The 21,200-nt window shown below is 45.1% G+C and overlaps 1 protein-coding gene across 1 annotated transcript in view; it reads right to left on the reverse strand.

Moving 5' to 3' along the window:
* Positions 1 to 4,113: 4,113 nt before the first annotated feature.
* The window catches only part of L3MBTL1 (l(3)mbt-like 1 (Drosophila)), a 47,910-nt gene continuing 30,823 nt past the window's right edge, over positions 4,114 to 21,200 (reverse strand). The window contains exons 13-21 of the mRNA XM_015405648.1: positions 20,973 to 21,074; positions 20,116 to 20,226; positions 16,708 to 16,822; positions 13,749 to 13,845; positions 13,241 to 13,438; positions 11,822 to 11,868; positions 10,342 to 10,499; positions 7,023 to 7,106; positions 4,114 to 4,248 (exon numbers count right to left, since the gene is read on the reverse strand). Coding sequence (XP_015261134.1) covers positions 4,114 to 4,248; positions 7,023 to 7,106; positions 10,342 to 10,499; positions 11,822 to 11,868; positions 13,241 to 13,438; positions 13,749 to 13,845; positions 16,708 to 16,822; positions 20,116 to 20,226; positions 20,973 to 21,074 — 1,047 coding nt within the window. The remainder of the gene's footprint in view (positions 4,249 to 7,022; positions 7,107 to 10,341; positions 10,500 to 11,821; positions 11,869 to 13,240; positions 13,439 to 13,748; positions 13,846 to 16,707; positions 16,823 to 20,115; positions 20,227 to 20,972; positions 21,075 to 21,200) is intronic.

Here is a 21,200-nt window from a genome sequence, read left to right on the forward strand (position 1 = left end):
ATGATCCCAAGTGCTAAGAACTAGAAATGACTGCCTACTGTGCAGGAATCTATGAGGAGGCAAGTAGAGAGTGAGACCACATCTCCTATGAGTATTTGCTCAGGAGAAATTTTAGCTGCCGTTGGCTCCCAAAAAGGAGCTTGTTAAGATTCTCAAGACAAAATAACTCCTCAGGTGCATCAGCTGATTCCCTATTCTATGAACTTCAGTCATGCCAGGATCATGAAAATTGGAAGCTGCCTTACACTGAATCAGACCATCGGTTCATCTAACTTAGTTCTGTTCCACCCAGCTGGCAGTGGGTCTCCAAGGTGTCAGACCCAGAAAGGTGCCAGCTGCCAAGGTCCTTTAACTGGAGTGGCTAGGGATTCATCCGGGGATCCTTTCCAAGAAAGGCTCTATCAAAATATGGCCTATTGGAGTGAAGTTCTGAGAATCAGTATGGCACTTGGGTGGCTCTTAGGTATTCTACTCATGCTTCAGAAGCACTGTAACTTGCCAAGTTACTATACAATGAGAGAATGTACAAGTAGCTGCCTATACAGAACTAGCAGATCAATCTAAGCCAGGACATTGGCTCTGATTGGCAATATTCCCCTCCCAGGTTCTCTGGCATTCAGGTGCTTGGCCACCTGGAAATGCCATAAGCTTCAAGAGAATACCTGAGGAGGTCAAGGCTACCTTCCTTCTCTCCCTCCCTCACCTACTGCCTTTCAAAGCTAATGTCTCTGACGCAACCCTTCCAGATACAGTGTTGAGCAAACACAGGAAAAGGTCAGTTCCCTTTGATTCTGTGTCTCTCTTACACACACGCACACACAAGCTATGACTGATTTGGTTTTCTTTACCCAGAATGATAGGGTTCCAATTTTCAGCAGTAAATATCCCTGCATCATTCTTGTCAATTGCCCTCAGTCTAGATTAATTCAGAAGCTTCATGCCTCAGAGGATAAGAAGTATGACAGTAGGTATCTATGAGAGAGGATAAACAGGATGGCGTGCTTAAGTTCCATGTTATTTGAAAGAGTGCACACTGCCATCAGCTCACACACACACACAATGTTAGCAACTTTCACTTTTTACACTTACTTCCAGTAAAGATCATTTTCTTTTGGAAGAACTTGGGGCTGTTGGAAGCAATGACTCCATTCCTGGTGCAAATCAGCTTCAGCTTTCTCACTAGGTGGCATAAGAGAGTGGAAAAGGAGTTGGGCAGGTAAAGCTTCTAAGTCCAAAGGCTACAGGAGTAACATTTGGCACTGAGAACTTCAAGTGGCCACCTGCTGCAGCTCCGATTACAAGACTCATCAGAAAGTTAACTTCACCTGAGCCAAACAACAGAGTCAAAACTATAGAGTCAGACAAACAGAACTAGCTTGATCAGAGTCTAAACATGGTGCAAGAGGCGCCCTACTATCAATGACTCAGTGGAACAGTACCAGACATGGCTTGTACTCCATTACACACTTCCTGTTCCTATTGGTCTTGGAAGCAGCCAGATGTCTCTGCTTTTTGGAGTGTTTTTGGAACTAGCTGTCCAGCTTTACATTTGCAGCCAATGTCATTCCCATCATTGGAACCAATAATCCATTGCCATTCCCGTCTATAGAGCTGATGGAGTTGAGAAGTCTGGCTTTCTTTCCAGTGCAAGAGGCATGTATTCATTCTTGGAAACTTATGAATGATGTGAGAACAAAAGGGTCATTCTTTTCTTCTTTGCGTGGTTTGTTTCCTGCAAATACGCTGACTGATCTGTAAGTAAGTTGTATAAACTGGACTTCTGTCAGAACTGAGTCTGAAAATGAAAATTTTCCTTGTAAAGCCCATTGAAAACCATCATCTAGGTAAACTTCAGTGCTCCTTCATCATCTTTCAAGGTTGGCTAAAAAGAACACCTCTTTGGATAAAGGGGGATATTTTGGCACCATATACTCAGCAATCAGCTGCATCCGTTGGCAGGATTTGATCCAGAAGTGCAGATATTTCTTCTCCCCAATATTATTCCTCCCAACAAAGTAAACATCTAGTGATGTTCAAAGGGAGAAGAAAGTTTTGAAAATGGACTAAAAAGAAAAGCTTACCGTGATAAAAAGAGAGAAACTGGGACCTGCATTTCTCTTAAATGGCAAGTGGCCAACCATTTCAAGGGAAGCCCACATGTGACCAAGCATTTCATAAATATCTGAGTCAAATGCTGCATTTCCATGGGAAGCTTTGCATGAATTTGACCCAACCATAAAAAGTGGACTTCACAGACCACAGTACTATGAGACACATTGCTGGTGTATGTATGATAAAGAACATTCACCCCACCTTTACAGTTTGAGGAGAAACAGCAACAACAAAAGTCTTCATGACCTTAAGAAGCTCCATACACTAGGAACTCTATGCAGTGCAGTGGTTAGAGGGTTGGGTTTAAATCTGAAAAACTCTAATTCAAACACCAGCCTGGCCATGGATGGGGGTCCATGGACACTGCTGTCTTTTAACCTAAATTGTCACACAGGATGATTGTAAAGCGAGATAAAGATCCTTAAGGATTGAACTTCTAGGACAGGGTGAGAAATGAATTGTAGAATGACTGAAGTTAGAAAACGTTGTCCTAGAAGTCCCACCCTAAGACAACCCCCACTATTAATATTAATAATAATACTATTAATAGTAATAATACAACTGGAAACTTGTTGCTTGTTAGTAGCACCCAAGCCAGGCTACCTGAGGTCACCTTTTTTACTTTGCCTAATAGCCGAATTGGCTTTGCAACTAAGGTTTCTTCAGGTAACTCTACATAGCTAAAGTAGCTCCACGGAACATCTGTGCCTGTCCATCACCAGCCAATATCAACAGGGCCTCAGAAATATCAGCAAATGACACCCCCCCCCCCCGCAGTGTGTAAGGTATTCACACAGAAACAGTGTTTTAAAATGTCTCACTGCAGCCCTATGTAGAGTGATTTCCAATTGGCTTGTTGGACTGGAGTAATTCTGCATAGGGCTGCACTGTAAATCTTGGAACCTTGTCAACCAGCTGAACATAAACATTTGGCACACACTGAATGCAATTGAGTTTGGTAGAGAAGAACTGATGAAATCAAAATAAATAATCTGAAAATTGCTGCTTTGTACAGGATTTCCATCTCATACCATTCAACATCTGCCCAGCTAGTGGTGAGGGGTTTAAGTTAGCTGCCATTCCCTGCCCTGCTCTCCATTAACGGTGCTATTCACTTTTACTTAGTGATAAGGCTGTAAGACTGCCTAATTTGTTTTGTTCAGATGCTATGGATTTTTTTTGTTTGTTTCTTGCAGACCCCAAGGGCTGAACTAGCAGAAAGTAAGTCAAGGAACCCTACTTCGTTCCTCTCATTCTCCACGGTTAACATGGCAATTTTACAAGTATTTAAATTGTGAGCACCAAAATATCTTTTTTTCAGTAGCAGCAATGAATCCATAATTTCTAGGGCGGATAATGTCTATGGTGTATTTAGTTTAATAGTCTGTCCTAGAAGGACCAGCACCCAGTTCTTCAGCGAGTCCCTGGATATAGCATCATCTGCCCTCAGAGAAGTTCATGGTCAAAACCCTGATCATGAGGGACTGATTTTTGCCCAGAAACATCAGATGTTAGAACACTTCCAAGGATTTGATGCCAATTAAAATTGGGTAACTGGTTGTAATGGTCACCCATAAATAAATATCTTCCTCCTCAGCTAAACCCAGGCACACTTTGTAGGCAGTCAAGAGTTAAAGGGTAAAATCCAAGGTAGGTTAACTCCAGTAGCAAGCCCAGTCTCAATCCCCTGTTCTGTGCCTTTAAATCATCAGGAGAAGAGATCGGCTGTATCTGTAGCTTCAGGAAGGACACTGCTAGAGCTCCACCGCTAGGCATGGGAGGGCAGTATTCAGAAAGACCAGTTGGAAAGAGAGAGAGAGAGAGAAGGAGAAAGAGACAGGGGATTGATTTGGCATGTAAACAAAGATGGACTCAAAGAGAGCAAAAGTTGGCAGGATTTTACAGCTGCAGCAAGTCAGGAAGGTCTCCACTGTGCTGAGACAGACAGATGAGAGTTTTGGCAGCTCCTGTAGAAGGAAGTCAAGTGCTGCTCATGGTGGATCACTTTAAGGTGTCATCAGCATTTTTGAACATGAGGATGGCATTATAGATTTTCAGTGCTGGTCCAAGCTTAACACTCATGATCTTCACAATGTCAGCCTGAGTCAGCAAAAGGAATGCCTCTCCGTCGATCATCTAGGGGAAACAGAGAGATGCTCAAGATGTCTGTTTCTCTCTCATACATATGTACACATCCTCATAAAAAAGCAGTCTTATCTTCACCCAATGCTTATCTCAGAATCAAATGCAGTGTTTCATTAAGTGTACCACATCCCAGCATCTGACCTGTACCACAAAGCTTTGTTTCATTCTGGGGCATCCCGGTAATGGCAAGTGTAGGTGGTGCAATATGCACTGGTGACTTCCAGCTCTTGGCAGCATGGTATTCTGGGAAAGGGGCACCTGCCTCTTTCAGGAACACTGACCATGCTTATAGCAGATGTTGCCCCCTAAAGTCAGTAAGGAGCATCCAGACTGAGTGAAAGTCAATGGATGACCTTGGAATATATTAACGATAAGCAGTAATATATTCAACATTAGAAAATACAAGAAGGAAACCTATGAAGACTCACGGGGGGAGGGGAATCAGCTCCTCCTTTAGGTGGTCCTCCTTCCTGTGCCATCTCCACTCTTCTTTCCCCCTTGCAGCCTTCACAGCTTCTCTCATTTCCCTGATTCCTTCCTTCCGTCCAGCCCCCTTCTCCTCCCCCACTTGTTGTTTAGTTTTCCTCTCCCTACCTCCTGTTACTCTATCTTCATCCCCCCTGCCTGTCCATCCTTCTTATCCACCCACAACTCACATAAGATTTCAAATCGAAACTGCAGTAATTATCTCGATTACCTAGGGAACTGCAGACTGTTATCTGAGGTTACCTAGGCAATCCAGTATGGCTGCTGAAATTTTGTGAGGTAATCTTATGACATCTTGGCATTTTAAAACTATTTCTTTTATACCCTTTATTTTTTTTAAAAAAAAGTCTTGATTTGATTTATTTTACTTATATCCCATCCTCTCCCGCAAGCAAGCTCAGGGCGGGTCACAGCATGTCAATCAACAACACAATAACAATAAAACATTTGGGTTTAAATAGAGCAAACAAATTAAACAACATTTGTTCTACAAACCTGGAGTTCCCCCCCATTTTTTTTTAAAAAAATCATTTTTCTGTACTTGGCCTCATTGTGCAGAGTTTTTGATTCACACTCTGGGGCAGGTCCAGAATTAGATATATAGATGGTCATGCAGGCTACATGGGCTGCAACCCTAGGTTGTACCTTACTGGCAGTAAGCCATATTGAATAAAATGGAGCATGCATCTGAGAAGACCTGGGTTAGGATTGCTCCCACAGAGCTACAGTACTGAGGCTAAAGTTCTGCAAAGAACTGCTGATCCCCTAACAGTGAACTCTACTAGATTTGCCAGATGTCAACCCAGAGACAATGGCCATTCCACTTGGGTTACCTGCCTTAGGCTCAATGCTACTGGAATACAGGTTCCCCCCCCCCCCCCCCCGTACTATCAGGGTACATTTGTACACCTTCTGGGGGTTCCCCAGCTTTTTCCCAATATTTCTCAAACCTGCTTTACTGTGAAATTTTGGGAAAGTCACATTAAACCTGGATGGCTGAGTATGGGTGGGGGAAAAAAAGAAAGCTACGAATTCAAAGAACCTGTTACACATGGGCTGAGATCATACGTGCAGTTTGATATGTTGCTGTTGCCTTCTGGATTTAAAATGCACGATCAGATAGCAACATCTGTCTGTTGTACCCCAGTTTTCTGTGTCACATTCCCCCCCCCCCTTTACTGCATGCTTTGATAACTGTGAAAATCTGGTCCTTTTGGGCTGAGATGGTTTCAAACCAGATTTCCTGTTGTCTAGTCGCTCTGTTGCACATCCAAGCCATCAGGCTGGGCTGACTGGTCTCTTGTTTGTCTAGCCACCATTTTTTAACTAGTTAGCAATATGCACATAACTCATACTTGCACCTCTTTCTCTCTCCCTCTCTCCCACAGGGGCTTCTCAAAACTCTGTTTTCTTTATAAAAATGTTCAAAGAAAGACTGTACTTCAGCATTTTTCTGTGCTTTGGGGAAGGGGTTAATTGAAAACTAACTGAGATGGCATGAACATGGAGTCCAGTACCTCCTCCCTGTGGCTGTCATGTTGCAGGAGGTGGGACAAAGCATCTGCTAATGAATTACCCTTCCCCAGGAAGTGGTGGAGAGTGAAACGGAACTTGGAAAAGAAATCAGCCCACCGAAGCTGCTTAGCATTCAGGTTTTGGGGTGTGTGCAAGACTTCCAGGTTTTTATGATCAGTCCACACCTCGAAAGGTATCCGAGCCCCCTCCAACCAATGCCTCCAAGTAAAAAGGGTGGGCTTGATAGCCCCCGCCTCCTTGTCCCAGTGGCCCAGTTACGCTCAGTGGAGTTAAACTTGCGGGAAGCATATGCCAGGGGGTGTAATTTCCCATCCGCCCCCTCCTGCAAAATGGCCCCGCCCATAGCAATGTCAGAGGCATTGACCTGGACTATGAATTTCTTATGTTCGTCAGGGTGAGCCAACACCGGTTCAGACATAAACAGGGTTTTGAGCTTATCAAAGGCATTTTGGCATTCTGTGGTCCACATCAGCTTGGCACTGGGTTTCGTGCTGTCCGGCCCCTTCCCCTGAGTTTTTAATAGGTCTGAGCGAAATTCCTATAGAAATTAGCAAATCCGAGGAAGGATTGAAGCTGCCTATTGGTGCAAGGGGTTTCCCACCCCAATATGTCTCGCACCTTAGCCGGAGACATCTGGGCAAAATCCTGTAGCCCAGGAAATCGATCTTTGACTTGTGGAACTCACATTTAGACAGTTTGGCAAACAACTTATGCTTGTGCAACGTTTGGAGCACCTTCCTCACCAATTTCACATGTGACTCTTCATCGAGGAAGTACAGCAAGATATCATCAATGTAAATAAGGGCCCCCCAAAATACCGTGTTTCCCTGAAAATAAGACACTGTCTTATATTTATTTTTTCTCAAGAAGACACACTAGGGCTTATACCACAAATGCATAGAAATCCTGCCAGGGCTTATTTTTGGGGTAGGTCTTATTTTCGGGGAAACAGGGTAGATGTTCATGCAACACTTCATTGATCAAGTGCATAAACACCTCCGGCACCCCCTGGAGATCAAATGGCATAACCTTGTATTTGAATTGCCCCAGAGGGGTATTGAACGCAGTCTTATATTCACCCCCCTCTTTGATGCGCACTCTGAAGTATGCATTTCATAAGTCTAGTTTGGAAAAGATTTTCCCTTTTGCCGCCTCTGCCAAGAGGTCTTTGATTAGGGGGAGGGGGGAGGCATTGGTGGCTGATACTGTGTTCAGGCCCCGGTAGTCCATACAGAAGCGCAACCTCCCCATCCTTTTACTTCCTGAATAACACAGGGGCCGCGAATGGAGAGGAGGTGGGATGAATGAAACCCTGAGCTGAATTTTTATGAATGAACTTCCGCAGTTCCTCCTTCTCCATAGGGCTCATCGCATAGAGCTTACCCTTGGGCAACCCTTGGGTAACAGCTCAATGGCACAGTCAGTATTGCATTGGGGGGGCAATTCATCCACTTCTTCCTCGTCAAATACCCGAGCCAAGTCCCAGTAGGCGGGAGGGATGGCCCCACTGGTGGACCTCCTGATGGGACTGGTATTTCTGGCCACTGTGTGATACAGAGTGTTCGACTGGATGGGCCTTTGGCCTGATCCAACATTGGCGTCTCTTATGTTCTTATGAAAAGACTAGAGGGGGAGGATGACAGTGAACTACATATCCTAGCAGGCTCATCAGCTCCTGCGCACATGCTCAAAGGACAAACTTTTTTAAAAATGGCAGATAACCCTATGAACTCCATATCCCAGCAGGCTCATCAGCACTTGTGAGCATGCTCAAACTAAAAAAAAAATTGGCCGCTGGCCTGACTCCTTGGCTGCAGCATCTGATTACTCAAGGATGGGGTGAAAACGCTTTGATGAGTACTAAGGGGTGAGTCTGATCACAATTCTCTGTTGCAGAAAAACCTGGATCAATTAGAGGCAGGGCCACACTGGATCAAACTGTGTGTCTGATTGCAGCCTTATTGTTATAGTGCTGTATCAATACAATGGTATTAAACTGCCAATTTTTAAAAAGGTAAAGAAGCCCCAGTAGCCCGGGGCAGGGGGTATGGTTGCTGCTGAGGCAGATACACTACAAGGAAACCTTCCATGTGGAAGAGCTGCATTGACAACTGCACTGGCAATGGGGGAAAACACACAAGCCTGAAATCACTAATGCCTCCCAGTAATTCCCTTGCCATTCAGCGTATTTTCTCCACTTAGCTAGCTATACAAACCTAAAAAATGTAACATGAACTGTAGCCCCTCAGCCTTCATTGACTGTGTTGGCCCTGGCAGCCAAATTTAGAGAGCCACACCTCCTTACAAAGTGCATCTTTTGCCTTTCGGCTCTGTGGGACTAACTCTTGCACAATCAGCAATTTCTGTGTGGTTAAATGCTAACTGAGATCAATAAAAAAATAAAGCTAATGATGAGCCAGTACACAACCACTAAACCTCCTGTCTTGCTGCTCATCCAAAACCTTCGACTACCTTCCTCTCCTGCCTACTGCAGAGCAAAGCTACGGCTCACTCTAGACATGCAGCACAACAAGGTGGCAAAGAAGTGGCAGAATGCTGAAATGATGATAATGAACTGTGCCACTTCAGGTTACAGGTAAGGAACTATGTATTTCAAAGTTCCCCTGTATTAATAATTCCTTCTGAGTGGAAAATAGTGAAACTAGCAAAACATGAAAGGTTTTCACCTAGCCCTTCCTCTCAATATGCTATTTCTTTTTATTTATAGGAATTTTTTACATGGAAGAGGATTAAACACCTGCAGTCTACAGTGGAGCAGCACATTTTGCCTCCTCAGACCTCTACCACCTTCTTCTGTTGTCCATATAGACTAGCCTTAGTTCCGTATTGCCACAGATGGTGGAGTTGCCTGGTTGTAACAGAAAACAATGGTTGCTACATAACCCTCAGGCCAACAGATTGCCTGGACAATTTCACAACTGGTCTTCATGGCATTACCTTATTTTTAGAAATGCAATTTTGGGGGGTATTTATCTCATTTTTTGCCTAAACAGGAGGACTCAAAGCAGCGTATCATATCATTCTCCTCTCCTCCATCCTATCCCCACAATAACAACTTTATGACGTAGATTAGGCTGAGAGATTGTGATGGGCCCAAGTTCACCCAGCAAGGTCCCCATGGCAGAGTGGTGATTCAAAGCCAGTTCTCACAGATTCCAGACCAGTACCTCTAACCACTATAGAATCATAGAGTTGGTACCTCCAAGGTCATCTAGTCCAACTCCCTGCACAATGCAGGAAATTCAGTGACCCCTGGTCCATGCCCAGAAGATGCTTGTCAGAAAATACTACGCCATGATGGCTCTCATACAGAATTCAGTTCATATTTTAAAAGTATGTCAGCCACCTATATGTCTTCTCGCTTCTTGTTTGGATCCCTGGCAGGGGGCATTTTATATCACCACTTTATATCATCAGAACCAAAGTAAAACAATGTCCCAAAAGGGTGATATGTTAGCAGATCAGGGTTTGAGAATCAACCACCTCAGTTCATACAATGCTGTCATCCCACTCCAAAAGCCCTTCCTTTGGCTTTCACATGTCTTATAGACATGGTTGCCACAGGACCTGAAACAGGGACTGAATGGGGCTCAACTAGATGTAATGGTTCACTCCAGGGCATTGAGATGAGTCTGACACCAAATCCATATGAAAGAGAGTGTGGGGAACAACTGAAACCATAGAATGGATGGACAGGAGGATAACTCTGAACCCTAACTCTACCCTAGCCTTTTGACCTATAAAGGCTGGTCCACAACTGTTTCTTTTGCATTCACGCTCCAAAACCAGAAGTGAATGCCACCATGTAGAAAAGCCACCTGGGGTGTGGCTATTTTAGTGGGAGAAGGGTAGGTGGAACAATAGAGTTCAGCTCCCTTCTCCTGCCAAGGGAGCAGCCATTATATAAAGTCCCATCACCATTTATGGACCTTTTCTAAAAATCTACTGGAAGAAAGTGGGTGGTGGGGGTAGTGGCAGGGATACCCTCAGAAGCAAGCTTGTGCTTTTACCGATCCATCCCCCCCTTTCACACGTTCTTACCTCATCAATGGTCCATTTGGCCACCGTGGATGCTGTGATCCCAGCCACTCCTGGCAGGAGCTTACAGTGCTGTTCCCAGCAAAGAGACAGGGAACGGTCTGGGTGCGCTGATAAGGCCGACATGAAAAGGGATTGGTGCATACTGTCTGAAGAAATGGCTGGCAACGACATTGAAAGGATTATCAGGCGGATTAAAGTACAGAGTGGTGACAGTACTGTATGCCCTAATATGTGTATGCCCTAGTACTGTGTGCCCTAATATCTGGTTTGGCCCCTAATCTCCCCCTTCCTTTGGCTTTCACATGTCTTATAGACATGATTGCCACAGGACCTGAAACAGGGACTGAATGGGGCTCAACTAGATGTAATGGTTCACTTCAGGGCATTGAGATGAGTCCAACACCAAATCCATATGAAAGAGAGTGTGAGGAACAACTGAAACCATAGAATAGATGGACAGGAGGAGAACTCTGAACCCTAACTCTACCCTAGCTTTTTGACCTATAAAGGCTGGTCCACAACTGTTTCTTTTGCATTCGCGCTCCAAAACCAGAAGTGAATGCCACCATGTAGAAAAGCCACCTGGGGTGTGGCTATTTTAGTGGGAGAAGGGTAGGTGGAACAATAGAGTTCAGCTCCCTTCTCCTGCCAAGGGAGCAGCCATTATATAAAGTCCCATCACCATTTATGGTTTGACCCTCAGATGTGAGATGGTAAGGATACTATTTACAGGAAGAGGGTTCATTTATGCAGGCTTCAGATATGTAGCTGTTTAGACAGAACAGTGCTTATCCTGCAATAAGCCACTTATGTCAGTTTGGAGCTTTCCACACAGTTGGGAACAGAGGAAGGTGACAATATGTCAAAAAGCTATCTAAAAGAGCTGAAAGGGTGGTCTTGTAAATGTGGAGCAGCACTTCCACAGCGGCCACCTCTGTAGGGTCGACAAATATATCACGTGAGCCTTAATGACTCTCCAAAGCGGCATCAAGAATCATCATTGGCTGGTAGTTGGATAAGGGGGGGGGGGGGGAGGGGGTATCAGGCTGTCGGCAGTTGGCACTGGGAGGAAACAGCCGAAGGGCTAAGGGAGAGATGGGTTGGGTAGCCAATTGGGTGCAGGGTTTTGACTGAACAAGATTGGAGAAGCGGCTCAGCAGCATCCACGCTTTCCTTGGAAACAACATCTTAATCCTTCTCACATTACATTTTAAGAAGGTTTTAGTCACTATGGTGATACAGCGGATTACTCCCATGTTGCATAAAGAGGAAACAGCCAGACCATGTTACAACAAAGACATTGCTCAAAATGAAAATCACATGTGTCTTGGGTACATTATCTATTAATTTTACACAGCAACTTTTATTCTTTGAAGTGCCCTCTTAACAGCTTGTTCATCTGCCGTGTAACACAGTTCTTGCGGAAGAAGCCCTCTCTTTGTGTACAAGCAAAACAGAGACAAAGAAAACACGTGCTTACTTTGAAAGTCTTCCTGCTGGATTTTCCGGTATTTGGGAGGTCGCCCCCTAGAGAAACAAGAAAGGCTTTATTTCCAAACTACCAAGGGCTCCATTGGAAGGTGAGGAGCTATAGTAGACCACGTTAGCTGATCCTCAGTTCACCCGTTTGGATTCTTCCCTTCTTTTTTTTCTGAGGGGGCAAAAATGATCTGAACTGGGCCAGCTCTACAATCAAGTATTTGCATAGGGTGCCCAGGGCACATGAAACATTAGTGGCTTGTATCCACCCATGCAGTTCTGAAGAGCACTTCTGTCTTCAAAAGAGGGGATGGTGATTTCCCACTGATTACCCCGATTTTGCCTATGCTGTCCCAGAGGGCCTGCTGACCCCCAAAAAGAAAATTTTAGGGAGCTCAGAGGGCTGCACCGGGAGAGAGAAGCAGGAAAGTCCTGCCCTGTGAGGTCCATTCCACCAGCAGATCTCATTAGATACAAGATTCAGGCGGGGCAGCCATGTTGGTCTGAAGCAGCGGAACAAAGTTCGAGTCCAGTGGCACCTTTAAGACCAACAAAGTTTTATTCATGGTATAAGCTTTCATGTGCAAGCACACTTCCTCAGTTACAGTGGAACACAACCCCTTCAACCATTACTTATAGTCATTGTTACAAGGAAGACAAGTGAACTCACATCTCTGTCACATGAAAATGGTATCGTTCCCTCTAAACATATGAGCTGGGGCAGGATTTTCCAACAAGAAGATAGAGATGGTCGTTATAGACAGAATGGGAAACACCAACCATTTTTTGCACTGGTACTCAAACTATGGGACATTTGCTTTTTGGGAGGGAAATGGAATAACTCAAAGGGGATGCAATTGTCCACAGAGGGATGGGATTCTAAGATGAACCTAAGAAACTTCTCCTTTCCTCAGGAAACAGGTAGAGATTCCTCTTGTCGGCCAGAGCATATGGTTGCATTTCCTCCAGCAGACGATCCTTACATGGGAATTATGGAGATGTCTGATCCCCTGAGAACAAGCATCCCTTCTACGAGAAAAGATGATGCTTTGTTCTACTAGTGTATCCCTGTGTGTAGTTTCAGAAGGAGAAATGCCTTGTCCTGCCCCTTTTTAATAATGTCAGGACTATAAAACTGCCCTGATCTCCAGATCCTTGGAGACAGATTGCATGTTTATGCAAGATTCTCTGCATGCTTTGCTGTGTAACAATGTTTGGTGAGAAGAAAGACTCCATTTGGAACAGAGGACCAAATTCAGAAGCTTTGAGAAACACTGCTATAGGGAAGGGACAGATGCCTCCTTACAAGGTAGTAGCAGTTGACGGAGCTCTCTAGAGCGGCTCCCGAACCGAGGCAGTGAAAGGGTTTGACTTGTATTTTTCAATGGTGCTCCTCAATCAAGGTGCACCAGCAGCTTACCTTCCATGATGTCGAGATTTCTTCCTCTGAGAGAAGCCAATCAGGTTCCTCTTTCTAACTGCATTCTCGGTATCCGAGAGATCAGTCTTCACTCTTCCCTGGTTCTTCTCGGCCAGGGGGCACCCTGAGATGCAGTAGTGAGCTGTGAACCTGCCTGTCACATGACCTGAGCCATCACAACCAGGTGTTGGGCACTTCCTGCAGAACAGAGGAGGACATCAGAGAAGATACACGGTTCTGTGTATGGTTGGCAAACTGTCCAAAGGACAATTCAGCTTAAAGGCACACTCCTCTTCTGACCCATTAGGGAATCAGAAAAGGTGGGACCCAGCTGGTGGGTCATATATTGTGTATAGCACATTAAATTGACAACACTTATGGCAACCACACTGCATGGGCACCACACTCTATTTGATTCAGCTGCAGCTCAGGGCAATCTAGACTGATGCAAGCTATGCCAATAGAGTTTGCAAGGCATTCCCCTTTGAATCTCATGGGCAAAGCTTACCTGTGAAAGCTGTATTTGGAACCCTTGGTGCTGGGAAGGGTCTTACAGGCCAAAGTTGGGCAGCTCCCATTGGCAGAAGATGCGGGTTCCTTTGGCCCTGCTCAAGAGGGAGGACAAAAGTCTGGATGAGGATTTCTTACTGGCTGCTGTAATTCTGTTTTCAAGCAGGTCTGCGATATGATCGTTCTGTGGCTGTGAAAGTAAATGCTTACTTCCAGTCTTATTTCCAAATCATTAAAATCTGTGTAGACTGGCTTTTCCTTCCTTTCCCCAATCCATCACATGAACATGCAATTTCCTGCCCATAACAGTGAATTGAGGAGCATATAACTGCTAAGGGGGGAATCTTATTTTTTATTTTTTAGAAGATGTTTATTTTGGAGTTTTGAATGCAGGCTTGTCACAAGTTATATTCAACAAAGTTATATTCAACAAACAGAGGGCCGGTCAGCAAGGCACAAAGTCTGCAGACTGCAGGGAGAAGCAAAAAGAACTAGTACACCAGTTATTGCTATATAAAAAATTATTGAACCATAAACTTTTATTAATTCTAATGAAAAATTGTGAACTGCCTAATCATTACTTAGAATTTACACATGGAGCTAAACTTATTATTTTGCTTGTAAATGGCATTGTTGTGAGAAAAATGAAATAGTTGGTTCAGAAAATTTAAAACCCATTTATACAGTTAATTTTGTAAAGAAATCATAGTGTTTTTCTCTCCTCTATTTCTGTAACTTTCCAAGCAGCAAGCAGCACAGTGAATATGACTCCCAACATGATTTGCTAGTCCTTTGTCTCAAGAGATACCTTTCCTCCATCACGTACACAGAAACCAACATTTCCATTCACCTACATTGTTCATGAATCTAAAGAATTTGGAAACATTTAGAAATAAAAGATTGGTATGCACCTGCCATTGAGTCAAGGAAGCCAGAATATTTGCAATACTAAAGGTTTGCCTACATGCCGAAACTCACATCACACCTCCAGCCAGGATCGAAATGTATGTGACCAATATGGTATAAAAGAAGGCAAGAAGCTCCATTTCAGGACTGACTCTCAGAGATCAAGGGAAGGCTTTGTCTTTCGTGATCTCTCTGGGCCAGTCCAGAAGCTTCTGTGCATGGGGAAATCTTTGTTCTGTATATTTAACCACTGACTGTCTTTTTTTTTTAGAAAGCAAGTACTCTGTTTTGTATTCCTTGTTTGCCTTTAGCTAATAAACAATTTTATTGTTTAAATAACCTTGTGTTGCATTCCAGCTAACTTTTTTTTACATTCTCCCCGGTCTTGGTAAAGGGCACTCACCAGACCTTTACGAACCTAAAGGGGGTGGGAACAGGTACAGGTAACACTTTATACAGGGTTAGTTTATACTGACAAGTGCTACAGTTGCGTTCTCACAACAGGCATCTCTAGGTTTACCCCTGTTGATCCTCTAAGGAAGGATTCCACAAAAGACCTTGGGTACAATACAGAATTACGGAACTGAATTCCATGTTAACAGACATCCGTTTGGATGAGCTGATTTGCAGGTTAACCCTGAGCAGAGCTGCACCCTGACTTCACGGATTTCAATGCACTTCGAAGAATGTAACTCTGCTTAGGACAGCACTAATATACTCCTGTCTCAGAACTCCAGTTCACAGAATGGTATTGGCTATATGGGCTTGAGCGAGGCTTGCAAATGTGCTAGAACCCAGGCTTGTGTGCTAGAACCCACGAAGCAGCATGTGGGTGTGGCCTGGTGCAAGGAATGACTGCAGGGGCTGGGCAGGGGTAGTCTACTGTATGTAAGTGGGTTTTCAGAGGGAGAGGCTAACATGAGGACTGTATGTGGACAAAAGAGGTAATAATGTATTCTTAGTGGACTCCTGTGTGGAATGCCATTTCCTGTAGCCCCAGGGAACCTGTCAAGGCATCCTTGGGGCCAACCAGGTTATTCAGGCCCAAATAGGAAGTAGAGTTGCCAACTCTAGCTTAGAAATTCCTAGATATTTGGGGGGCGTTGGGGGAGAAAATGCAGCATGAATGTGACGCCACGGTGTCTATGCTCCAAAACTTCCTCCAAGGGAGCTGATTTCTGAAGTCTGGTGATCAGCTGTAATTCTGGGCGAACTCCAAGCCCCGCCTGGAGGCTGGCAACCCTAAATTGGAAGTGAATTGGCCTGAATGGAAAGGAACTCAGTTTTGCAGCACTCAAGTACGAGACAGGGGGAGCCTCTATAAATGAGACACCAGGGAACAAGAGCTGGCAGCAAAGCTGAAACGAGTTCTTTGTGGCTGGGACCGGGAAAAGAGTAGACCATTTTAAATTTTATTTATTTAGGTGTTTTTACCCCCCCTTTTCTCCCCAGTGGGGACCCAGGGCAGCTTGTAAAAATATAATTAAAGTAAACAAATGGGGGGGGGGTTCTTGTCGCAGGTTGGAGGCAGCAGGTGCAAGGGGACAGGGCAACGACAGGAGACCAACCCAGCATCTAAGTTGGAGGATTCTGAAGGCACAGAGGTGGGATGCTACAAAGAATATCCTCAGATTCCCGAAAGGAGGAGAGCAAAAAGGGCACAAACAGCTGGTGGTGAGATAAGCACGTGTTCTGGATTTTATTTATTTGATTTCTTTGTACCCTGCCTTTCTCCCCAATGGGGACCCAAAGCAGCTTTACATCCTTCTCCTCACCTCCATTTTATCTGTACAGCATCCCTGTGAGGGAGGTAAGGCTAAGAGTGTGACTGGCCCAGGGTCACCCAGCAAACTTCCACGGCATGACTGGAGATGGGGTTGAAAGTGAGTTTTGAGTACTTGCAGGTAAGCTTTGAACCAAGGGCTGGGGCTGTGTCCTCAGAGGCCCTGGCAGTGGCAGCCTGTGCCAGTTCACAGTGAAACTGAGTTTACTATTGTTGCTGTCATTTCACAGGGGGCAGCCACAGCCTCTTGCTCAGTCTTCGTACTTACTGAGAGGAGGCTGCAACGGATGTCCTGTTTTGGAGCACCATCCCACAGGATGAATGTCTGGGTGATCAGAATCAATCCAGAAATCATAGATATGGCTCCAACCATCAAAATGGATCTGTAGGCAGAAATCAAATAAGTTGCTGTTAGATTTCAGGATCATTCTCCTGAACATCAAAAAAGCAAGGAAGGGGGTGAAAATCAGGTTGTGGGGCGCAGATGCACTAAAGGCTGCTGCATAAGTTAAACCAAAGACTGGATCCCCTGTTTCTACAGCAGACAAGGCATTTGCTTTTGGTAACGTTCAAAGGGCATTTGCGTGACTAAAGGCTCATAACAGCCTTTGACTGGGAGCCTCAGCCAACTAGCCACTCCTAGAGGACTAGTTGCAGAGTTTCTTCAAACATGCAAATGCTTTTCAAATATGATTTTTTAAAATGACATTGCTTTCATGGTGGAAATGTGGAGACCCAGGTGGGTAGCTGTGTTGGTCTGCAGTACGTGAGCGAGATTACAGGAAAGGAGCACCATAAAGACTAACAAGATTTCCAGGATATAAATCAAAGTCCCCTTTGTCAGGTACAAGTAGATAACTCACTGAAAATGTCGAGACAGTGTGCGACTGCAATAAAAAAGGTCAACGCTATGCTGGGGATTATTAGGAGGGGTATTGAAAACAGATCGGCCAGTATCATAATGCCCCTGTATAAATCAATGGTACAGCCTCATTTGGAGTACTGTGTACAGTTCTGGTCACCACACCTCAAAAAGGAGATTACAACTTTGAAAAAAGTGCAGAAAAGGGCAACTCGGATGATAAAAGGGTTGGAACACTTTCCCTAGGAGGAAAGGTTAAAGCACTTAGGGCTCTTTCACTTGGAGATATGATGGCTGAGGGGTGACATGATCTAGGTTTATAAGATTATGCATGGGATAGAGCAGGTTGAGAAAGAAGTACTTTTCTCCCTTTCTCACAATACAAGAACTCGTGGGCACTCCATGAAATTGCTGAGCGGTCGGGTTAGAACAGATAAAAGGAAGTACTTCTTCACCCAAAGAGTGATTAACACATGGAATTCACTGCCACAGGAGGTGGTGGCAGCTACAAGCATGGACGGCTTCAAGAGGGAATTAGATAAGCATATGGAGCAGAGGTCGATTGGTGGCTATTAGCCACAAGGTATAGATAGGGACTCTGGGGCAAGTAATGCTCTGTATTCTTGGTGCTTGGGGGCAACAGTGGGATGGCTTCTAATGTCCTGCCCCCACTGGTGGACCTCCTGATGGCACCTGGTATTTTTGGCCACTGTGTGACAGAGTGTTGGACTGGATGGGCCACTGGCCTGATCCAACATTGGCTTCTTTTATATTATTAAGTAGGAATGGTGGTCCCTGAGCCCTTATCAGTCAGAAGGTGAGAGGGATGATGCAAAGAATGGAGTCGGGATGCAAAGGTACCATGCATATTGTAACCAGCTTGATTAGAACAGGGGAGAATTGCTTAGGGGGCAGAGACACACTTTTTGTTGTAAAAGTGTCACAGAGATCTAAGACACTATATTTAAAAGCAGAACTGATGAGTTTCTAGATGCATGCAATTATCTTAAAATATGTCCCCCCACTCTATCCCATCAGCACGAAGAGAAAATGTGGGTTGTGCTCAAGGTGTTTTAATGGGAGGAGCAAAGCTCCTTGGTGGCTTTGCACTATGCCTACTAATGTGGTGGAATAACTAACAACACTCACGCTAGAGTCAACCAAATTCTGCACCCAGAAGAGCTCATTTCTGCAAACTAAACTGTACAAATTATAAGGCATCCGCATGAATTTGTTTCATTTGCATAATCTGTCCTGTTTTTGCTAGCCACTGTGATCTATACTCAGCTATGTGGGGCACTGGAAAAATTACCCCCCCTCCCCATCTGTCAGAGATTTCTTCTGGCATTGCCAAAACACTTCAAAGCCTGTAGTCTAGAAGTCTGGTCTTTCCAAAATATGAATAACTGAGGTTCTTAGTATGCTGAATTCTATAGCCAGTACCACATTTTGTAGCTTCCTGGTGCTTGTGTACAATGCCAGAATACACATATGCTGAGATAGCAGTGAGCCGCAGGTGGAAAGCAAACTTTATTTATTTTATTTATTTATTTTTTAGATTTATACCCCGCCCTCCCCGAAGGCTCAGGGCGGCTAACAAAATGGCACGAATGCCAACATTAAAACAGATAAAAACAAAATAAAACAATATAATACAATCCAATAAAATGTTGGTGCTCTAGGTGTTACATCAATCCTTTATCCCAAGATGGAGCTAATCCCAAACCAGCATATGTTCCAGTAGCACTGTCATCACTTCTCGATCCAGGGTCGTCTCGCACCCCGATGGTACCCACATAAATGGGGGGGGGGGTGTGCGATGGTGTAAAAATGACAAAGATGGAATAGTAGTGGCGGCGGCTCCTACTCAAAAGCCTGGCAGAAGAGCTCCATCTTACAGGCCCTGCAGAACTGCGAAAGGTCCTGCAGGGTCCGGATCTCCTCCGGGAGCTCATTCCACCAGGTAGGAGCCGCTACCGAAAAAGCCCTGGCCCTGGTAGCAGCAAATTTGATGTCCCTGTGGCCTGGAATTACCAGGAGGTGTTGACTCCCTGACCGTAGTGCCCTTGGGGGAAAAGCGGTCCCTTAGGTAAGCCGGACCCTGGCCATATAGGGCTTTAAAGGTAAGAACCAGCACTTTGAAGTGAATCCGGTACGCTATTGGCAGCCAGTGCAGCACTTTCAACACAGGCCGGATGTGATCCCTCCTAGAGAGACCCATCAACAGCCTGGCTGCAGCACTCTGCACTAGCGTCGGCTTCCGGACTTGTGATAAAGGCAGCCCCAAGTAGAGAGCGTTACAGTAGTCTAGCCTCGAGGTGACCGTCGCATGGATCACAGTGGCCAGGTCATCGCAGTCAAGGAAGGGGACCAACTGCCGAGCCAGCCGAAGATGGTTAATTCATCATTCCTTCCACTCTAGCTCTGTAGCAAAGAAAGGGGGGAAGTCTCTTATTTCTAGGGTTGCCAGGTTCCTTCTGACAACTGGTGGGGAATGAGGGGACTTACCTGGAGAAAGAGGAAGGCCCAAACAAAACCGCGTCACTGGTGTTGCACAGGAAGTAATGTCATCACACTGCAAGGTTACTGCAACACTTGGGTATTTGGGCAAAAACTCTATGACAAAAGCCAGCCAATCAGCAGCAGGGGGCAGGCCTGACAGCTGGGGACCCCCACCTCCACTTATTCCCTCCAGATGGTTTTATTTTCTCTGTGTACCATCACAAAACAAGAAGGCAAAGACAGGAAGAGATTAACAACAGAGCCAGAAGGGACCCCCACATACATGACAACAGAGCCAGAAGAGAGCCCCACCTTTATCCTGTAGTCTTCGACATCTTCAACACTGGCCACTCGGATCAGGGCGGGAGTCCTTCGGTCCACTGCCTCCAACTTCATGTTGACCAGGAAGCCATGGGGTTGCCTCTGGAGTGGGAAAGAATGAGGAAGGGGTGGAAGCCCAATTGTACAAGCAATATCTTCTCCCTGACTAATTGTATCCAAATGAGGGGGTTTCAACATGAATCCATGTTTTGGTCCTTATTTGGGGATGGAAAGTGACCACCCAGTGGGGACTGGGGACCTCCTGGGATTTTAACTGATCTCCAGACTACATAAATCACTTGTTTATTTAAAACTTTTATTCTACTTCTCCTGGAGACAATGCCTGTAGCTGCTACCTACAGCTAAATCTGTAGGTAGTTGGCAACCCTAAATGGTAACCAATCTCAGCATGGCTGTAATCCCCCGGGAGCTTGCAAGTGCCACCCATCTTGGTGATGTTTTGGTCCTTATTTGGGGATGGAAAGTGGCCACCCAGTGGGGACTGGGGACCTCCTGGGATTATAACTGATCTCCAGACTACATAAATCACTTGTTTATTTAAAACTTTTATTCTACTTCTCCTGGAGACAATGCCTGTAGCTGCTACCTACAGCTAAATCTGTAGGTAGTTGGCAACCCTAAATGGTAACCAATCTCAGCATGGCTGTAATCCCCCGGGAGCTTGCAAGTGCCACCCATCTTGGTGCACCAGAGTGATTCCCAGGCTCCAGACATTCTAGGCTCCAACCTTGCCAGACATGCATCAAGGTGGATTCCCACTCCCTCACCCCCAACAAAAACATTTGCACATGCATGGTAGAGGCTGGAAGAAAGAACAGGCTGCTTACCACCTTAAAGGCCCAAGCTGGCACTGCAGAAGCACCTGTTTCTGCTAAGTATTTTTCCCAGCTGAAGTTCTCAGGGTCAGGGTAGTCTGGAAATGAAAGAGTCTGCCAAGTGACAAGCTTTTGCTAGAGAGGCTTAGAATCCTTCTCTAGTTGGAACAAGCTCTAGTCTGCACTGACCTGCAGCCAAGTGCAGCTCTCTAGCCAGTTCAGAATTGATCCTGCCTCTTT

This window comes from Gekko japonicus, unplaced genomic scaffold (genome assembly GCF_001447785.1).
Source record: "Gekko japonicus isolate JY-2015 unplaced genomic scaffold, Gekko_japonicus_V1.1 scaffold4077, whole genome shotgun sequence".
In the NCBI taxonomy this organism is placed as follows: domain Eukaryota; kingdom Metazoa; phylum Chordata; class Lepidosauria; order Squamata; family Gekkonidae; genus Gekko; species Gekko japonicus.